General features: G+C 43.8%; 1 protein-coding gene across 2 annotated transcripts in view; it reads right to left on the bottom strand.

Moving 5' to 3' along the window:
- Positions 1-2319: 2319 nt before the first annotated feature.
- Positions 2320-14420, bottom strand: part of SPRED2 (sprouty related EVH1 domain containing 2) — a 63470-nt gene continuing 51369 nt past the window's right edge. For both annotated transcript variants that reach the window (XM_050894915.1, XM_050894917.1), the window contains exons 5-6: positions 3636-3785; positions 2320-3221 (exon numbers count right to left, since the gene is read on the bottom strand). In XM_050894915.1, the coding sequence (XP_050750872.1) occupies positions 2571-3221; positions 3636-3785 (801 nt within the window). In that variant the 3' untranslated portion in view covers positions 2320-2570. The remainder of the gene's footprint in view (positions 3222-3635; positions 3786-14420) is intronic.

Genomic DNA, 14420 nt, shown 5'->3' with positions numbered 1-14420 from the left:
AAAAAACTTTCCACAACAGAAAAAAAAAAAAATTTGGTTAATGTTTTGTTACCACAGATACAAAAATAAAATCTGAATAATTTCTCTCAAATGATTGATGTCAGTATTGCAAAGCTGACTGGGAGAACGCTACACACTGTTCAGCAGCAGTGTGGAAATTAAGGAGAAATATTTACAAAAAAACCCCCTATTTCTATCATTGTGCCCTTACACCACTGCCTTCACAAACCAAATAACACACGCAGCAAAATCTACAAGTATTACAAAAACCCAAGAGAAGAGGGAAGAAGGAGGAGGGGAAGAAAAAAAAATAAAAATGAGGGATTTTTTTTTTTTTTTAAACTTTTATTTCCAGACATACAGAAAGGCTTGGAGTATGTCTACTTTACTTAAATAAATAGGGGCACTTCAAGACCGGACAAAAAGCTGTAAGATCTTTTTGTAGTGTTGTGCTTTATAGAGAGAAGATCTTACAGATGTTTGTTTACATGAAACAACTTTGAGAACAGAAATAAAAGGAAAAGGTTGTTCCATTAATTTTTTTTTTTTTTTTTGAGGCTGGCTTGATGTTTACTAGACACCATTGAGAGATTTGTCAACTGCTATTAGGCACAAAATATTTATATTTCATTCAGAAAACCCAGACACATCACCCAGAGTGTAACACTCCATCCCTTTTCCACTATCATTCTTTTTTTTTTTCCCCAACTGAAAAAATCCCCAGCAACTGCTACGAATTAAGCCTACCAAACTCTATAGTGTATAAGCATGTTGCATACTTAATTCATGGTTGACTAAAAAGCTGTGATTAACTCTCAGAAGAACCATTGGGACATTCCACCAAGAAAGAATGGCAAGCATTCCTTTTGCATTTATTTGGCAAATTAATTAAAAAAAAAAAATTCCTCTCTTAAGACTGATGTCAATGTGCAATAGAGGGAGGGAAAGGACATGCGCCCACTGGCAATTTACTGCAGAAAGAAATTATGGCAGGAACAGCAGTGCCAGCTTTGACAAGCCAATCCCTAGCTGCCTCAAAGTATTCAGATTGTACTATGCTAGTTAGAGCTCACTGCGCTAAATCTTTTTTTTTTTTTTTAATAAAAATTATTTGGCTATTCCTTGTAATATATTAGAAAAATACTCTTTTTCCAAGCTAATTACAAGCCTTGTACACAAGACAACATGACATTTAAAAAAAAAATAAAAAAATTAAAGTAATCTTATCCTGCTGTACGCACCTTATGCATCCACTTGATAAATCTGGGTGGTGAACTGGGGAGGGGAAAGCCAAGGAGACGCTTCGGTCTGGCTCCTGCAAAGACTCACATGCTTAATCCTACACACAGACTCACAGAAATGCCGGTTGCACGCGCAATATGTTGAGACATGTGTAAGCATCTGGAGGATTGGGACCGCAGGTCAGGAAATGGAAGTGGTGGTTAACATCCTGGCTTTTGATTTTAAATACCTGTTTAGATTGCTAAATGTAGTTTCTACCATGGACGCGTATGTTCTCATGCTCATGTATTATACAGAAAAAAACCAAACAAATACAATTTTCCATATAATCCACCACTTAATGCAGCATTTCCCCAGAATTGCCATAATAGTGCTTTTGACGTTGCATTGTTAGTAATTCTTTGCATAACAACAATTTTCCTCATCTGGAACCTTAGTGTTTTATTCACAGATCATTACATGGCTGGCTAATGAAGAAGTTCCCTTTCTTTTGGGCAGAACTCTGAAAACACAGTTTTATTTTTCCAATGTTATTTAGGGAAAAAAGAAAACCCTAAAATTTAACTTTCCCTTTCAAGTAGTGGTCTGAAATGATTACAGGTAAGGAGAACTACCAGATTCTCAATGGTTATGTGACTATGGTAACTGAGCCTTGCTTTCTGTTCACAGAGCTTTACGAACAGAGAAATAATTTAAGATGTTTGCTGAAGGAAATGACGATGGACTCTAGAAGAGAAACTGCAGCTTAGATGGCTATTTTGGCTTTGGAAAACAGAACAAAAAACCCAAAGAAAACCAGTGACAGAAATACTGTGTTGTGGTACAAGTTTGTTACTAGCACACCTTCTATACACACACAATAACTTGACGGCAAGTTAAAATATCTTCCAAGTGAGACTTCATTCACTACACCACCCCGTTTCTAGAAATGCCGAAGCTTGCTAACACGCTGATGGTACCGCACAAGCGGAGGCAAGACAGACACAACCTGGAGATGTTCTACAATCCACCACCATTTAAAGCAGTTCTTTTCTCAAACTCATTTTAACTGGGAAAAAAAAAAAAAAAAAACCCATGTACAAGACAGTCTGTTTTGATTACAGATTAATAATACAAAAGTCTATGCTGTAGGTTAGTTAGTTAGAACACTTGATGAGCAAATCAATGCAGTGTGAGCCCCAGACGACTGAATGTAAAGTGATCCGAACTGGTGGTTTCTGGATGCTGTTGGGCACAGTGGCTGCATCAAAATGAGTGATCTCAATGCTCCAAAACCAACGTGTTCCTTGAACTACAGGAAAAACGTAACACTTTGAATGCATCTGTAGTCATCCAGCAGCTTTGTGTTTTCCACCACAGCACCTGCACATAACCCCACAGTGGTAACAAGCCCGAAGCGGCAAGTAACAGCACATACATGGAGCAATGAAAGACAAGGCGATAAGGGCCATCCACCGGAGGCAAAACATTTCATCACTGGTGTCGCACGAGCAAGGATCTGTATAGTCTCCTTCTGGATCGGACATACAGTGATAGAGCATAGTGTCTGCGCACCACATACAGCTCACTCGATGGATGCAAGTCTTGACGCGGTCTGGAGCATCCTGGCATTGACCCCGTTTGTTCTCCTCGTGGTTGAACATGTCCCTGCAGTACACGCACCGCGACCTCTCACCATCTTCCTTCCGCCTGGGCTTGAATTTGACAGGTTGAGTCTTTATCACAGCACCCTTGATATCTTCACCCAGGTCAAAGTCCGAGTTGTCTATGTAAGGATAAGTGTATTCATGTTTTGAGGCCTCGCTTTTGGCAAAACGTACATAGGAGTCCATGTCATCAGGATCAAAGTTCTTTCCTCGCGCTGGGGCATGGCGATAGTCCTCGTATCCAGTCATCCAAATCTTTTCCCGAGGATTGATGCGCACTATCTCCTCATCATCGTCTGGAAAGTTGACATGCCGGTAGGATCGCGGTACTGACTGTGGAAGTAGGGATGGAGATGAAGAGGGAGAAAAGACAAATACGCTCACTTTGCTATCAGCTATCACTGTCTCCTTCCTTAGTGAAAAGCCAATATTTAACAATTTTGTCTTTCCTTCTTTGTATGCCCTTCACCGTGACCCATCACAGAGTTTCAGCCTTTGGCTCAGGAATGAGTACAACTGTCACAGACCTACAACTATCTGTGTGCATGTGGTACAATGTAACTTATTAAATCACAGTGTAAACTTTTTTTTTTTTTAAATAATTGGAAGCCATTTAAAGCTAACTGAGAAGGAAAGGGTGAGAAAGGAAGGGGGGGGTCTTTCAGGGATGTGGGGGGAAAACCAAACACCAGTCTTAGCTAGGGCAGACACAGCCCTTTAGGTGGCAAGACTGGGAAGAAACCTTACTTGTTCTAGATGGTAGTGGTCAGAGCTATAATGGTCGTAAAGGTGTCCACGAGTGCAAATTCTTCGATGTTCGCAGGATGCAGGAGAAGCCAGAGTTCGCACGGGCTGTTCCCTTTTTTGAGAGGAGTTAGAGGAGCTATCTGTAGCATTCTGTTTTAAATGGAAAGGAGGGAAAAAAAATCATCATACATTCAGCTGTTACTGTATTAAAAGAGATGTTTTGCCACTCACTGACTTCGTGCACACCTGCAATATTGGCAACACCTGACAGCAGGCAGCTTCATAAAGTTTCACATGAAATACTTGAAAGAGGCAGATCTGTTGCCAGGCCATAAAAGCTGTCGCCACACACGTGGAAAAATAATATGCCATAGCCTACCCGTGACATATTCACCAACACCACTCGTATTTGCTTGGCATGTTATTTGTTATACTGGGCATTGAGGAATGATGAGCGCTCACGCTAGAAGTTACCTCTGAAGAGCAAAGTTAAACTCCGTCAAATGATGCAATCGTGTAAGTCCTGCAGGCACAGTCAGACAGAGCATCTGTGTGCCCAGGCTGTACCCCACTAGTTACCCAGGCTACAAAAATACTGGCAATTTTGTTAACCTGCAGGTGTCCCATCAAGCCAAAAACTCCGTTACACCTTCTTCCCCAAACACTCATTGAATTCCAGTTCATCACAGGCTACTTGAATAATCAGCTTTCCCTTAAAAACTTCAGGGTTTTTTTCCTCGTTTTGTCACTAATCTCTGATGTGCAATGAATGTTACTTGTGTTTTTATACATTCCTGGCTCACGGCGAGCACTTTCTTTAGGTTAATTAGTTACATCATTACACAACAACGATCATGAAAGGGTGAAATATCACGCAATAACATGCTGTTGCCAATACCCGCAGCTGCTTAATGTATTTCTCCTCCTGGAGAAACACACAGTGGGGTACCAGTCTTAGCCATCCTCTTTCATAGACCTTCCTTGGTTAAAATAGTTTCCATACAATATCTAGACATTCAGGATTTTGCCCATTAATTCTTTTCATAGATTAGTTGGGCTTTTTCATATTACCACGAATATCAGAGGACAGCTGTTAAATGCACTAACAGATCTGGAGCAGGAAAAAGAGCCTCCATGCACAACGATCAGAAGAGCTGTAACATTCATGAGCTGAAAATATTGGTGCTTTGAACTAAGAAAAATCTCCATCCTCCTCCAACTAACAAGCTGTGCTGCAGCTACGACGAGTCCAAGGGAAAGGTCTCCATTTGCCACAACAGTTAGCTAGAGACACAACCTCAAGAGTGGAGAAAAGTTGTATCGGTAGTGGGAGAAGACTGGTTTTACCTGAAAAACCTTCTCTCCTTGTCAAGAATGCACTCTCTAAATATTATTTTCCAATGAATCGTACTACACGTGTCTCTCACTCCAAGAATACAAGAACGCTCATTGTGGATATTTGTTTATTCTGAAAACAACACTCTGTCCAAAGGTGAGCACACCTTAAAGCATTACAACACAAAATAGATGTTGATCCTCTTTAACATGTATAGCACTTAAAAGCACTGAACTCCCAACTTACTTTGTTGAAAGCAAATACACAGATCTGTTTGCAGTGTGATGTAAAGCCAGGCTGGGTTATCTGAGAGGTACAACAAGCAGGATGAGTTTTGAATGGCTGACCCACCCATTAGGAACAGACTTTTAATGCATGTGTTTGTTTTGGTTGGTTTTTTTTAAACAAGTACCTAGAAGCAGAACAACTCTTAAGATAGCTAACACCACCTCTAAAATGTAACTGCCCTGATATACAGGCTCTTTTTAAAAAGTGGTTTCATCAGCCCAGTCTTCATAACTTATTAGACAAAGGCACTTCAAATCTGGGGTTTAAACCCTTCAAAGCTAGTTCTTGTGCCTGTAACTTTAGGTCCTACAATATACAGCACATTTTGGGGACATGTCAAAAGAAAATGAGCAGCTTCTACAAGCAAGTACTTCATAACAACATTAAGCTTCCAACCTATTTGGAAAACCTGAGAAGAGTTAGGATTTAGTTACAACAGCCGCCTCATACGAGTACCTTTTTGCAGTGCTGCATGCGGTGCAAACCCAGATGCCGAGCTGTAATTTAAGCTTCTCAGAACAACAGAAAGGCACACACCCCACAGTCCAGGCAGCCTCAGCCTGCAGCATGCTCTCAAAGTTAAACTTTGACTGGCGTGAACCAAAAAGGAGGCAGGGCCTTAACGTGGTGCCGTACCAGCCAGCAGGACCCTTCACCTTCACTGGAACCGCAGTCGAGCCCTGCTGGGACAAGCCTTTCATGGATATGTTCCTAAAACATCATGGGTGCTCATGGTCAAAATAACGAAGCCTGGGAAAATTACCCAACTGGAGGAGGTTGCACATACTGGCCTGCAACCCCCTCACCCTCCTAGATGAAAATAAAAATCCCAAACTGGATATAACTGCTAGATAATCTCAGCAGGGCAGCTGGGAGCTATAAGCAGCCCTCCAAGCAGCGTGCTATTTGCCGCCTCTCGGGGAAGGCAGTATTTCTGCAATAGGCAATTGGAAAAGAGGCTGTAGTGATTTTTATCTTGCCCGATCCTTATCTACCCTTGCTTTCCTCCACACCTTATTCTCCTTCAGACCCGGCAGGGCAACCAAGCCTCTCCTCCACATGTGTTGACATGGCTACAAAACCTGTTTGCAGCATACCACAGAGGCTGTGGCTCTGGCCTCCGCTCTCACCTTATTAAAAATTGCTGCATTTCCACGCTCAATGTCCTCAGATTAGAGGGGCAGTTTGCCAACACAAACACTTACTCTTAGCGCCCAGAAAGGGAGAAAGCAAGCTATCCGACACTTGGTCTCTGCTCACGCGTCCGTAAAAAAGTTCACGCTGCCTCCTGGTTGGTGACGCTAAAGGCAACTGGTTGACAAATTCAGTGTCTGCAGGGTTACCTTGCTGACCATCAACTGGGATAAGCATTGTTACTTTCCAACAAGGTCCTCCATTGAAGCTTCAAACTTCTGTAGTAGAGAGAAGGCTCTCGACACATAGGAATGAATGGTTTGAAGATTGGTGAAAAAAAGGTAGAAAATACCCTTCTCCCAAGCAGAAGGTCACCAGTGAACCCCACAGGCTCCTCACCTGTGCTGGTGAGCATACTCATCAATGATCTGAAGAGAGAGGTGAACAAGATGACACAGTTTTCTGATGAAACTTAAGTTATTCAAGGGAGTAAAAAGGAAAGCTGACCCTGAAAACTTGCTTAAGAATCTCATAATGCTGAGAGACTGGATGTTAAAAAAAAAAATTATCCCTAAAGTGCAAAGTGATGGAAACACCTTGATCTGACATGTACAATGATGCACTCTCAGCCAGCTATCGCTGCTCAGGAAAGAGGTCTTGGGGTTAAAACAGACAGCCCTGTGACAGTGTCAGCTTGGTGGCTCTGCAACAGATAAGAAAAAAAAAGCAGCAGCAGCAAAGATGATCATCAATGCATTGCATGTATCTGCTGTACTTCCCCAATCCGTCCGCGGTTCTGGCCCCCCCTCCACCCTGTGTCAATAAGGGTATTTCCACCATGGCAAGCTCACAGAGCCATGGTCAGGACAATCAAGGACACGGGATGGCTTCTCAACCACAGCTAACTAAATGGCCTGGGTCTCTCCAGCCTGGAAAAGAGATGATGGAAGGGATCATGAAGATGGGAAGAGAAGTCATCTACTGAATTGTGAGTCCCATGGGAACGTGAGTAGGAAGAGATTATTCTTCTAGTATCCTTCAGAAGAGAAGATTGTGAGGCATCCACTGGAACAGGCTCGGATAAGATTCAAACAGAAGGAGGTACTTCTGACAGAGCTCATAGTTAAAACGTGGTTCAAGAAGCCATATGGAAACCCTCAGAAGAAAATAAGTGACCGAGGATCAAAGACATGATGATGCTCAGGCCTTCAAAAGCGTACTGTTCTCTCAGTACCACTCCACTGGGACTCAACCTGGACTTGGTGACTGGCAAAAATCAGGCATGTTCTCAAAGAAAAGGCAAAGGCACTCTCATCTTCAGCCAAGTGCCACTATGAACAAATGATGGCAAGGCTTTTTCAGTGATGGAAGCAGGGAACAACTTACGTCCCTCATGACAAGACTGGGTCTTGGCTGGGATTTTCTACTACCAGCATAGCAGTGAAAATTTTGGGGAGGATGGTGAAGGAGGGAGACATGAGAAGTTTGTTGCAGGTCACCCAAATACAACATACTCGCCTACAGGAATACATCTAGAAAGGACATGGTCTCCAGAGCCAGGCTATTTCACTGATGGAAAAGCATGTCCCAAACCATCGAGCCACCGGTCTATCAGACAAACACTGTCTTCCTCTAAAGCCTGTTGAAACCAATCCAGCGCCAGTATTTGTTTTTGAGGGGGAAACTACTGAAAACATGCCCAGTAGCCACATAAGAGAAATGAACCCAAAACTAAAGTTGTTGGAACAGGGAGTCCGGTAAGAAACTCTGTTTCAACACGCCCTCAAATGCTCAATTAGAGAAATTTGTGCTGCACGTACTAGAGCTTTGTGATTGCTATGGTGGTTGCGAAGTCTTGTGGTTTCACTGCTCGGATAACAAAATCATTAATCATGACCATAATGGTAATTTTATAAAACCTGTGCAACACATTTCCTTTTGCAAGTGAGCTGTACATATCTGAGCAAGCACATGTACCACATGTTTGACATGGCTGCTTTGAGAAACAACACTGGGCTTCTACATGCAAATGATTGCACTGTGATCGTTTTTTAAAAAAAAAAAAAAAAAAGCGTCCTTGTTTCCCCCTCAGACTTTCAGAAGTGACTCATTAAATTAAAAAACCCTAGTCATTAGTAAAGATTATGTTAATCATTTACTGCAGTTTACTTCTCATTGAAATGGATTTGTAACACAAGAACGGCCGGCTAATCAGGTGCCTAAGTAATATTCTGAGATAAGCATCTATCATAACAACCAATGAGAAAAAGAAGCCTTCTCCTGCTCCTGAACTGGACTGATCACCTTGCCTCTAATGGCTTCACAGAATAGGTTCACCTCGTGTGATGCAACATCCAAGGGTGACTACAAAAAAGAAGAACGATTCATGTCAAAATTATGAAGCAATACAATCTGTGGCAGCTTGTCAGAAATTGGTTGCCAGAGGGAAATTATGGAGCTCTGTCACTTGTAACTTCCAGAAGTGCTCTCAGCCAGCTAAAGCATTCACAAGTTCGCTGTCAAAAATAATTGTGGGTCAAGCAAGACAAGATGGGTTTTTTTCCCCTCTAGGATTTTAATGGTTACATGAGGTGGAGAGGACAAGGGAGAAGTATGATGTTGAACAAGTAGTTTCGCAAGTAATAGCCCTAAAGGAGGCGAAAACCTGTGCCAGCCTGGCCTTTGCAAAGCACAAGCCCTCTACAAGCTGACCTGCTCTCTATTGCCATGCTCCGTTTTGCTCATCTCCCACTGCCGTGCAAGCCCGCTCACTGCATCGCCTGTATCTGAGGTGGACTGTTGACACGCAGCATGGAAATGCAAAACTTGGTGGGGGGCTCAAGGTCTCATCTTTACCAAGGCAGCCTTCTGCAACAGCCTAACCTCCTCGCAGCAGCTCCTGTGTTCACTTCGGGAAGCCTGGACATGTTAAAGAGGAGCCCATTGCCATCTTGTCATCTGAGAAGACATCCCCGCCGTCCCCAGGACAAGAAACCCAGCTCCCTCACCAATTCACGGCTTGAGGACGAGCCTGGAAAAATGACAACCAGCAAGCTGCATCCTCCCCCCGGCCGTAGCCTGACCACCTCTGGCTGAGACCCGCGTGATGAGCTCCCTGCAGGCAGCCGGAGCCCGTTCTTTGTGTGCTCTGCCCAGGTGCGATCCCTTGGGAGCCCCGGCACAAACCAGCTCTTCTTCGCTTGGCCCTTTTCATTCGCTGGAATGAGGGAAAACACAGCTGTGCTATCAATATGGAAAGGAAAAATGATAAAGTCGGCGAAACAGTACAGCAAGCGAGCAATACTGAGCTAAGCACCGATCTGAAGTTTATCTGCAGAGCCTCCGCTGTTTATGAACTTCACAAAGAGGAAGTCTGAGAGTTATTTCGGACGCATGGCAAAGAAACTTCCACCTTTCCAAAGAAATTAAGATAAAATACAATCTCCCAGAACTCCCTCAGCTTAATCTTGCCAGAACAAGTCCTTCCTTTCCCCTCCAGCTTTTTTTTTTTTTTTTAAAAAGCCTGAAGAGATATAGCACTTTTGAATTTCACAGAGAGGGGAACAGCAAAAATCCTAATTTTTGTCTCAAAACACCTTTTTCTCTCTATTCAAGAAAATTAGAAAAGGAAACAGCTGACATTTTCCACTCACCTCTAAGTGTGCCCCATATACTCAGGACAGCCCACTTCAAAGGGGGCTTAGATTATCTAAGTATTAAGAAAAAGGTTCAGTGTGAAAAAATCTTTTAAGATTTGAGACTCCTGTCTCCTGAGCACAAGCTTTTAATTTGTCACGGCAAGATAAAGCCATGGAAGAAAATGCTTCTGTCAAATTTGTTTGTTTCCTATCACTGAAGACAAGACAGAAATTGTATTGAAGAAAATCGTTTCCATACATTTTGAAACATTCTGACACTCTCATCCACTGAGGACTGCTGGAGCTGAATCTCGTTCTATTCCCTAGCAGAGAGTCTGAAGGAAAAGCTTCATGTTAGATCATCTTCCAGTACAGTTCAAAGATAAATTGGCTGTACACAACCATTACAATAAGCATGGATTCAGATTTTTCTAAAACCAGAACAGGACTATAATTTCTCAAATGTTTGGACTGTTTCCTAGTCAACACTTACAGAAATACCAATATAAAGTGCAGAAAACTAGCTAGCTTTAGTGCTACCTTTTTTATTTTTAAGTTTTGTGGTTATAGCTTTTAGTGCCAGAAAGATGCTGGTGGCTGTGCTGTCTTAAGTCAGCAAAACTTAAGGAACATTTACAAGGATTCAGTGCACAAGATCATCTCCATTAAGCTAATGCTAAACCCGCCTCTGGCATCATCAGTCAGTTCTGCATGGACCACAGATGTGGCTTAATGGCTCCCTTTGAGGAGTAAAAAGAATATATGAGAATCAGACACAGTTAAATGATACGGCAAACACTCAGATGTGGTAAGGGGAAACCTCAGTGAGATTTTCCTGTTTCACTACTTGCTGGTGATACAACGCTTCAGACACATCTCTGCAAAAGCAGGCATTTGAACAGATACAAAGAGAAATGCCTGCAAAAGTCAGAGAAGGACTGAAGTAAGACAGTACCCCATTTTGCTCAGACTCAGCCCAGGACCAGAGGCTGTGAGCGGGTCCACACAACATTTCCTTCCCATATGACACCCCTTCGCCTTGCCCTTACTGCACAACTGGGCTACAGCACTGCTTCAATGGAAGGAAGAGTCTGTGCATCAGGTACTTATAAGGGAAAACCAGAATGTTCTAAGGGGAAAAAACCCCAAACCACAAGTCCCAGTTACTGGGGCTGCTCCCTAGGCAACACAGCAATCCCACGGTAGAGTGGTGAGAGTAGGATGGCTCTGCCTACCCACGAAGCGCTCATGTCCTCATCAATCTGGAGAGCCTCTCCTTACCAGCACTCCTACGTTTCCTTCTTCATTCCTGTAACTCCTCCTTGCTGTGGCCTGATTGGATTTCTCTATGCTGAGATGAGCTACATCACTTCAGCAGGATCTTTTTACCTAAACCTGGGAACTGTTTAAACCAACCAATTGCTTAAAACCATCTAGGGACAGAGGCAGGCTTTTCCTTTTTGCATAAAGGGCTCCGTTAATCTGTTTATGCCTTGGAAATGACATCTCGGTGTGGACTACAACATTGTCGGGATGATCAGCTGCCCAATATTTGTGTTCATACAGCTCTGCGAAGATTAGCAAAGCCTCCCTCCTCTAACAAGTAATATTAGCCACGTTACCACAGCTGTCCTCTGCTAAGGCCATGAGAGATGGCCGCCGAGGTCTGTACCGGCGTGGGGAGGTGATGGTCCCTGCTTCTCCCTCCCACTGGTCCCATCACCTGCTCTGTGCACGTGCTTGCGTGGAGAACCACAGGAATCCAGCCCAAAATCATTTTTGTATCAGCTCCCTGACCCCAGCTGACCACCTGTAGAGGCTTGTGCCCTCATGTCACAGGAGGGTCTCCAGGTGAAGCAGGGGGCAGAGACAGGGGCGTCTACAAAGGGAGGTGGGTGCCAGCTCCTCTCTGAAGTCTTCTGTTTTTGACCCGCTTGCCATCAACATAGCTGCAATTAATTTGGAAAGTGCTAGCTCCTAATTTTAAGGTGCTAACACGGAACTTAGGACATCCAATGCTGCCAAAAAACTTTCCTTTCGGAAGATGAGTAGGGATGCTAGGAAATAAGGGAGCGAAGCTCAGCTGGGGGGTGTTAAACACCGTACGTGCACAGGGGATGGCAAAAGCCTGCGCTGCTGCTGAGCGCAGCCGGGAACAGATGGCTCCACATAACTCACTGCTGAATCTCAGCTCTTCTATACAGAAATTTCCGGAGGGGGGGGGAGGAAGAAAATAAGATTGGGGGGGGGCAGGGGGGAGAAAAATGCTAATGAAAATTAGATTATCTAAGCTAAAAGAATCACTGTACCTAATCCACCACTAACGTCTTTGCTATGTACAAATTCAACACTTCAGCCTCTGAATTCAGCAGCACGCTCCTCCTATATAATACACCAGGTTACAAACGGAGGGGAAAGAACAGTTAAATGCAAACTTCCCACAGCAGACTGATACGATATTTTAAGAAGTCAGTTAGGGGTCATTTATTCACACAGTTATGAGCATCCACGTTATTTTAGCTGGAATTCATCATCAAAATAGAATCCAACAGCTGATGCAAACTTTTAAAATACCCTCTTCACATGCACTGCAAATATGTCAGGCTCTGCTTAAAAATGCAATGGTACTTATTTACTTCTGCCTTTCCTTCTCCTTTTGCAGACAGAACCAGAGACAGATGAACTGCTTCCTATAATCACTTCTGATTTAATTTTTGTAAAATATTTACGAGATAAGGGGTGAGCAGACCTTTGGCAAAACACATTAGGCAGGTGAGGCAAGGCAACAGGGCTATTTAGATGCAGTTGTTTATAATGCATTTCTGTGCTGGGCAGAGGTCCATTTTGAGCTCCCTGGACTCTTGTATTCTGTTGCTCGTCCTCAATTACTACCAAACACATGCCTGAGGGCGGAGGGAACACCATCCTGCAGTATTTTGTCAGTCAGAAGGCAGTTTGGTTTTTTTTTTTTCTTTAAAGGGGTGAAAGGGGGAGCCTGTCACTTTAAAGGAAAATCATTCTTGAAGCCTCACGTAAAAGCACATCTCATTGTTTAGCTTTACCAAACTCCTCCTTTTCCTTTCCAAACTCTCCAAAAAAAGAAACCCCAAACACAAAAAAAACCACCACATTTGAGAGGATGCAACCAAATTATGGTTAGACTAGCAAAACTCGGGTGCGCACTCCAAGTGGCCTGAACTCTGTGTGTTCTGTTTTTTTTCTTTTCTTTTCTACCTGTTACATGAGACAACAGATTCAAACCAGATTTGCCAGTGTTTAAACAGCACGTGGAAATTATAGGCTCCCTCACGAAGAGCAGGGCAACGTAGTCATTTGCCCCACGGTTCCCACTCAGCCCCCTTCATATCACTGCCAAGACAGATGCTCCAGCTCGGCACCAGGAGCCAAACGCTTTCCGCCCTCTAAATTACGCAGAGAGGCCGGGATGCCGGGACCGATCACGGCTTTGCCCGCTCACTCCACACCCGCATCCCTCCGGCCCCACCAGTGCCGCTGGGTTATGTGCCAGGCGGTGATTCCCCAATCCTTTCTGCCGCGGCGCGGGAAGTTGTCAATCATCGCTCTATCCCCCTGGCCAAGGCTGCCTCTTTCCAACCGTGTTTACACCCCGCACAGGGTCAACTTCGCCTGTCACCTTCAGAGGCAGTGCCCAGGGATGGGTGAGACACCTCAAATCCAGCCGGCGTCTCCGGTGCCTCCTCCCACAAGTGCCCTGGGACAAAGCATTTTGTTTGAATGCAGCAGCCAGAGAGATTGTAGCTTACAAATATAGCTGCTTGCTGAAAGCGACTTCCTTACGTTGCATATTAAAATAATGGAAAGGGCCATTTTCAGTCTTTGTGAAATTTTCAAGCACCCCGCGGCCAAAAGAAAGGACTATATGCTTCAAAGGCTAACTGCATAGCCCAGGTTAAAGAAGAAACCTAATTGAAAACTATAGTAATATCAACTATGTATTTTCAAGGTAAAAGCATAACATTTGGCCATAACACACCCCCATCAACACCGCCTCAGCTATCCTGTCGTCTCCTTGTCTCAATCAAAGGATGAATTTTGCAGCAGCAACATGAAGGAGGAAGATGCCATAAATACTAAGCCAGGCTCAGCCACAAGTGTAAGAACCACCTCACTTGTACCACTGGCACAAGCACAGCAAAGGTCTGCAGTGAAGTCGTCTTGCAGAAGGTGGTGTATCCATGGCCAGGGGGTACGCGGCGAATTTCAGGCAGAAAGATGAATATTAGCAGGGTGGCGGAGGTTTTTTGCCGCCCGCTTAGCCTATCACTCTTATGGTTTCCCTTGAGCCAGCACTTCTGCTTCTCCGGCCCTACAGCAAGCTGGCTCAAGGAGCTAAACCACCAGAAAAGT

This window comes from Gymnogyps californianus, chromosome 3 (genome assembly GCF_018139145.2).
Source record: "Gymnogyps californianus isolate 813 chromosome 3, ASM1813914v2, whole genome shotgun sequence".
Lineage (NCBI taxonomy): Eukaryota > Metazoa > Chordata > Aves > Accipitriformes > Cathartidae > Gymnogyps > Gymnogyps californianus.
Note: the sequence above shows the minus strand (reverse complement) of the source record. Positions and strands in the feature narration are given on the sequence as shown.